General features: G+C 42.4%; 1 protein-coding gene across 1 annotated transcript in view; it reads left to right on the top strand. All coding sequences in view use genetic code 11, as the record gives it.

Annotated features, from left to right (window-relative positions):
• Positions 1-1,396: 1,396 nt before the first annotated feature.
• The window catches only part of EGR_06543 (hypothetical protein), a gene marked incomplete at both ends in the record, with an annotated part of 6,369 nt that continues 623 nt past the window's right edge, over positions 1,397-7,142 (top strand). The window contains 4 exons of the mRNA XM_024495792.1: positions 1,397-2,484; positions 3,613-3,735; positions 4,143-4,434; positions 5,278-5,697. Of these exons, the coding sequence (XP_024349752.1) occupies positions 1,397-2,484; positions 3,613-3,735; positions 4,143-4,434; positions 5,278-5,697 (1,923 nt within the window). The remainder of the gene's footprint in view (positions 2,485-3,612; positions 3,736-4,142; positions 4,435-5,277; positions 5,698-7,142) is intronic.

The following is a 7,142-nucleotide window of genomic DNA, read 5'->3' on the forward strand; positions in this document are numbered from 1 at the left end:
GTTAAAGTGCTCCTGTAGACCTTCCCCTAGGGTAATCCTCATTTCTTTTAAGTCTACTTGACTGATGATGAAAACTGTTAGACTCTTTAGAACATTACTTCAAATCAGTGAACCAACCATCCAATAGTAACCGTCCTCGCTGAACTTCATTTTGAGCTGATTTTGACTCTCTTCGATGATAGATGATCGGAATGTTGTCTTTTTCCCAGAATTAAATTTTAACTTAGCTGCATATAATTCAAAACCACATCCTTTCCCATATGATTGAATGGGTATAAAAGGTATATCAGGAGTTTCCAACAGGTGGAATAATTTTGTGATCATTCAAAACATTTGGGAATTAGCCAGCCCTTAGGACCATTACAGATTTTTTAAATTGGAACGATGTCTGGAGTTGCGAACCCCTTTAGTTCTTTTTGAAAATAAATCTTGGGCTTCTCGCTTTCAAAACGTGTATATGTGCACTGAAGAGCGTAATCACTTGCTTCGAGCCGCATTACATGTTATTGCTACTGAATCAATAATGAGTAGCCAATCAGATCAGAGACTGTAATACAGCCCTTTGTATTGCTTTTGCCTTTAATGCCATGAGCTCAAGGTTCTTTGTCCATTACTGAATAAGATACGGAGATTTGCATGTAAATGCACTTGAGAAATGCAGCACCGTAATGCAAACGGCTCATGTCATCCTCGGTCTTGACCCGAGGCGTCGTGTTTGAGTGCGTCATGCGATTATTTCAATCTGGCAAGTTAGGCGTTCATTCCGACTGTCACAATTCGCATGCACTGAATATTGCAAATAAAAGGTGTGTGCGTAAATATTACAAACTTATGACTTGCATCATGCATGCTCAGTAGAAAGGTAAAATTCTTTCTAGATGAGCCATTTATAGTTGAATTAGAATTCTTCCAAGGCCTAGCCAAACGGAGTTAAGACAATAGAATAGCAATTGGCGGTAAAGCTTAGTCGATGGCATTCTATCTCAGAGTTTGCAATTCTTCCACAAATTTATCTCCAGACATTTGTGTAAGCATCAAAAGCTGTGGAGTTGGCCATCATCTCTAGCAGGTTTTCTAGTTGTATCGTCGTGCCTACTTTCAATTACTAATTATAACACATTCTCGAACTAGTCGAATACAAAATAGATTTCAAAATCTCGAAGATATTTTTGTTAATGTACTGATACTTCAACCCGTTCGCTAACTTATCAGAAGGCCACAAAAGAACGCATGGCCTATTCACTCTTACATTGGTAGGTGCTTTCCTGTCTCTCATTTGCCAAACGATAGTGCCTACTTTCCACAAACAGCATCCGTCCTCCAAGGCCAGATTGTGATTGGTGTACGCATTTATACGGACCACAGCTGGCAATTCAGTCAGTGGTGGTCATTCTCAATGTTGGCGCGCACGAGAAGACGCGTTCTTCTTGTCGCCCTCATCTTGCCCCTTATAGTGCTACTTTTTGCCTATTTCAAACGTGACCGCGTCTCTTTGAATTATATCGAATCCCCTGAACCAACTGAGGAGGACTGCGTCATTCCGCCATTAGAACTATGGCCCGCTGACCTAAATCAGTCAACTGACCAATCACAAAATTGGCTGGATTGTGCCACAAATGGGCTTCGATTCACGATAGAAAAGCCGCGCGGGACCGTTGATATTGACAGCATTTTGCCGAAACGTGCGTGGCTAGAACATGGAATGCTGAGAATTTCCCCCGAAAATGATCAGTGTAAATGCGATGCTCTTCCAATATTTCGATTGGATGAGTACCGTTCTGTGTATGGAGATCCACTGGTTGATGTCAAATCTGGCCAATTTCTACAACATCCACAGGTCATGCTGCTTTGTCAGCCGAGGTTTAACTTCTCCGCTTGGAATGCGGACCTTCTGCTCACTCAACGGCGTTTCTATTTATGTGGAAGTAGTCCCGTAATTAATTCAACGCATGGAGCAAATTCTACAGCCGTAAATATTCTTCTTCTTGGTATAGATTCGTTATCTCGACTAGCTTGGCTTCGATATATGCCAAAAACGGTGAGAAAATTGACTTCTCTTACTCAATCGCGTGGCGCCATGTTCCAGAAATATCACATAGTCGGAGACGGAACTACTAGTAACCTGTTGGCTTTGTTGGTGGGCTTATTTGAACAGGAATTGCCAGAGAGTCGACGGTTTGCTTCACGACTTCTTAACCGTCTTGAGGGTTTGATGGAAACCCAGATATCTGGAGATAAGGAGTACAAAGGTACCAATACGACACCTTTGGACGAGTTTCCATGGATATGGAAGGATTTCAAGGCGAAAGCAGGATATGCAACACACTTTATTGAAGATACACCAAACTGGGGAACCTTCCAATACCGACTCCAGGGATTTGGAAATCTTGAACCACCGGTGGATAGTTATGGCAGACCCTGTATGGTGGCTGCAGCTCAGGATGAAGTGCGTTATGGGAAGGAGCCTGGATGTACAGCTTCCACGTAGGTGCACAAACTAGTAATTTGTCCACTTTGCCCTTGTTTGATTATTATTAAAGAATATTTCCTCAATCAGCCCCGTGGAACTTAGTGGACTATGTTCATAAAATATGCTCAACATTATTTCCCTAGCTCACCTTTGTAGGTGACTCATTTGGATTTTTGTCAACCAATTGAAGGGATAAGGACCTTACATTGTCTGACTAATCACGAAGCTACATTGATGTGTCTGTTAGTGTTGTGTGTGTGTGCATTCGAGAGCATTAGAGATTCTGAATAGCTAAAATGAAATTGGCACCTAATGATATGTCTAAGTGAAGATGTTATTGACTTGTCTCAATTAACTACAGAAAACGGGAAAAATTGTGGTTTTCTGCATAAGTTGACGCAGCTGCTTGTTACAGTGCTTAGGGATTGTAACATGCGTCAATCTGTCGGTACACTTTGTTGCATTCTCTCATGAATCTGATGCAATTGTAGCTTGTCAACCTTTCCGTCAAATTTTATTCAGTATTCGGTGGTGGTGCGTGTGCGGTGACAGAATATACCACAAACAGGTGGTTTAAATAAACAAACTGGTCATGTAGTGCGTCACCCGGACGTGCATTACGCTCAGTGAGACCGCTGTAAGGAAACAATCTGACACCAATGCGCTAAAAGTAGTCATAAATCCGGAATGATGGTGATTGAGGCAATAGGTAGTATCCACTTACATCAGCTAGTCAGGAAAAGCGTAAAGATTAAGCAAATGGGTCCCATATTTATTGACAATAGATGACAGGAAACCTCAGAGAATATCAGTTTGTTTTCACTTTTGTCCTCTACAATTTGAAAGCTCGTCACGCAGTTTGGATTGCTGGTTGATTGGTTGGGTGACTTGGGACCAAATCCCCAGCAATATTTCAACGCTTGTTAAGCTAAAAAGTGCCCTATTAGTTATGCCCAAGTAACCGACTCACCAACCTACGCGCCTGCTTTGTGGATCTATTTGTATCCAAGCCTATTCCAAACGTAATTGACTGGTCTATGCAATTGTTCGCTACGATCAATGCTTTGGTAACAAGGTGGACAAGTCATCTAGCCAGTTCAGGGTCCTCTTCTAACATGACAAAGCCTCATCTCACATTTTAGGAGGGAGGATGAAGAAGAGGGTTGGGACGATACCGGATCATCCTATTTTTTTATTGGCCATGGGCCTCATACTTCTACAGGTGGGGGTTTTTTCGCTAGGCCCTTAGGCGGTCACATGGCCAGGTACAAAGTAGATGAAGCATTTGAAATAAAGTGAGACCGATAAGGTGATGGATTCTGAGGGCAAAATTTTAAATAATTGCAAATTAGGGAAGATTTTATCCACTTACTGGACACATATGCTTTAGGGACACATCATCTCACAACAGTACACATTGTAGGGCAAAACGGTGCTCTATCCTTCCTTGTAGTCATATATGCGCCAGGGTGACAACCTTTGACGTATAACTGGAAAAGGCAGTCATTTTGCCGGACAGACCAAACCACATGGACCTTCAAATATGATAGACTGCTACGTTTTTACCTGCCTTTACCCTCTTCAATAAAACAATAATGAAACGTCAGGGGGTCCTTCTGATGTAATGGCTTTGAGTTCTGGAGGCAGTTTTTACTGATGAAAAAATAAGTAGAAATTGTTTTATCCTCTTTCTGTTTCTCAGGCCAACACACATGGTGTTACTAGAGTCCCTCCGTGAATTTTTCTACGTCAATTCGCATCGACCGCGTTTCTCGCTCACCTTTCTATCTGAGATGATCCATGAGGAGGCGCCGAAAGCGCAACTGGTGGATGCTGATGTGGCAAAGCTGTTGGAGCAAATCGATATGGAGGATGAACGGGGCTGGGGACCGTTTTACAACACCCTTGTGGTCCTTTTCTCCGATCATGGACCTAGAATGGGAAAAGCTAGATTGTCTTTACAGGTAGGAGGTTTTATTTATAGGTATCAAACTAAATCATAGTTTGAATAGTAAGTTCGGTTCTGTTTAGAGAGGTAAATCACATCAAGAAAGTGTGCCATTCTTGCAGAAAGTTTACCTTTGTAGAGGCAGGTGTGCCCGTCTCAAAAGAAGTAAGATGTATCTAAAAAAGTCTTCCCTGAAATCGCAACAAGCCTTGCTATTATGAAACAAACTTTTTTTGATGTGCAGAAGGGCTGGGAGGTTACAGGTGTGGCTGCAAGGTCACTCCATCATGCAAATATACAAACCGCGGAGATCGAATTTGCTGCCTCTTTATTTTGCGCTTGATCAGTAGCACTCCTCGAGGTTCCCTTTCAGCTTTGGTCATGGTGGATCTTTGTGTAAAGTGTAGTTATCGGAAAGATGAGGTTGAGATGGTATATTAGAGAGGGAACACTACCCATTAGGAGAAATGTGCCTCATTCAAGTTTGAAGGGGAATTCTGAATTTCTGCAGGACCAGTCGTTTTATAGTAAGCCTCTTAAAACCAAATTTACAAACGGTAGCGGTATGGTGGCGTATATCATGCCCTCGAAGGATGGCATGCATTGTTTTGTTTAAGCTCGTTTTAAGTTCGCCGAATTTGGATCTTGTGCGACCAGTCGTAATTGTGTAGACCTGCTGACTCATTGATTCAATTTTTTAGTATCGAAGCTTCATGGACTGGAAAATACCTGCCTGCAGCGTCTAAATTTGCTAACTACCCAATAAAATCGGGATTTTTCTATATTTTGCTTGTTTTTTCCTTCAAAAAAGCCATTTCTAAAACAAATATTGCATTGAATTAGTGCATTTTTATCTTAGGGGAAACTAGAAGAACGTCTACCTATGCTAGCCATTATTCTTCCTCGTAAATTCGCTCGTGATTGGCCTGAAGCCATCTCAACTCTCCAATCCAATGCCAATCGTCTCTGCTCTCCATTCGACGTTCATGCGACCCTCAGACACATTCTTACCAATTCAACCAATCAGAGCGTCCGGGGTCACAGCCTCTTCGCTCCTTTACCATGGCAATGCACATGCAGTTGCGCAGGTGTCGCTCGTCATTGGTGCACCTGCGCACATTGGGTTACCTTAAAGCCCAATGAAGGCGGTGAATGGGCCGAGGAGGTAGCGAGAGCTGCTGAGACGACCTTAGAAACAATTAATGCTGCTACACGAGTTCTCTTTGCTCAAGAAGGCTTGAGGCTGGTGAATGTGTGCGAACGACTTGAAGTGGACAAGGTGAGTTGAAACAGTCGACTATCAACGTCACGTCTCCGTGGTATACATTATTTATGCGTTTGACACCCTTTTTTCAGAATTAATAATGAGGGTAAAGGAAGACTGGTGGTACTATCAATGCAGAGTACAGTAAAAGACCCAGGATGTACGAGATTGTTTGAAGGATTAGCCGCCTAGGTGGAGTGAACAGGCTCCAAATCACGCAGTGGCGACCCCTGCACTTCGTGCACAATTGCACGGGACGCCAGCATGACAACGCCCAATTTAGGAATCTCTAGTTTATCGACGGTGTTAGCCTTTGTTTATCTTGAACTGTCGTTGTCACAGGAAGACCGATAATCCAGGTGTTTTACATGTGCGGAGACTATTAACCCGTTTACGGTCATCGGACCACTTCACTGAGAGGCGTAAGATTTTACCACCAGTAGAGGGTTAAAGACACCCTCAGAGGAGAGTTGACCACTACAGTTAAAGTAGTTTATATGTATCAGCACTTTTGCGTCTCCTTTTAGATTTAGTTCACCCGCTCATACGAGGAATCTGGGGTGTCACATATATGTGACTGCTATTCAAAATTTTAAGATTATCTAGGGACAGTTAGCAAGACATTGAACCCTTTTTCTCATAATCTCAAGTTTAATTGTCATTTGTTCCTTGAGTCAAAATCCTTATCCATCTATACAGCAGGACTTTTGCCATTATCATTAATGCCACGGAGGTACTACGAAGTAGAGATGCACTTCTACATCTGTTTACTAACAGATGGACTAGTTAGATAACATTTTGATGGAGATTGTATACATCCTATTTTTATCTCTCCCAGGCAAGTTCGCATGTGATTCTACCATCTTTATCGAAGTTCTAGGAATCTATTTGAACTAGAAAATTCGGTCGAATGAAGGAGGGGTTGTGATATTTTTATGAAATAATTTGCCCCAAAAAAATTCACCAATGCAATCTGAAATCCTTCCCCAGCTGCGTACAAGTTTGTAAATTCCACTTTTTATGGGACAATTGAACTGTGGTAGGATGAATAATGACTGAACGCCTTCCCTTCTACAGCTTATTTGCCAGCCATCTAACGCTTAATGCGAGGGAAAGGGCGTTCATCCCCTGGAAAATGAATAAATGTGTAAGGATTGTGGCGAGTGAAAAAGGAGTCATCTCACAGCCAAGTTTTATGCTGGCACGAGGTAGGAGTCTATCCGTTGTCTTTAATGAAAAAAACTCTCCTTAAACTGACTTAGTGGGTCTTCAAAGCCTGAAGATGTTTTGTCACCTCTGAGTTGCATCGAGCCCCATTCAGTAGGCGGACCTTTGCCGGAATCGATGTTTGGTCGTCAGCAAGAAATTTATCTTGTACAGTTGTTCCTGTACCGTTAAATGGGGTGCCATCATTCGGAGAATTTGGAGGTAAGCGATGGGATGGGGCTAACCGTTCGCCT

Source organism: Echinococcus granulosus, assembly GCF_000524195.1.
Source record: "Echinococcus granulosus chromosome Unknown EG_S00059, whole genome shotgun sequence".
Taxonomy (NCBI): Eukaryota; Metazoa; Platyhelminthes; class Cestoda; order Cyclophyllidea; family Taeniidae; genus Echinococcus; species Echinococcus granulosus.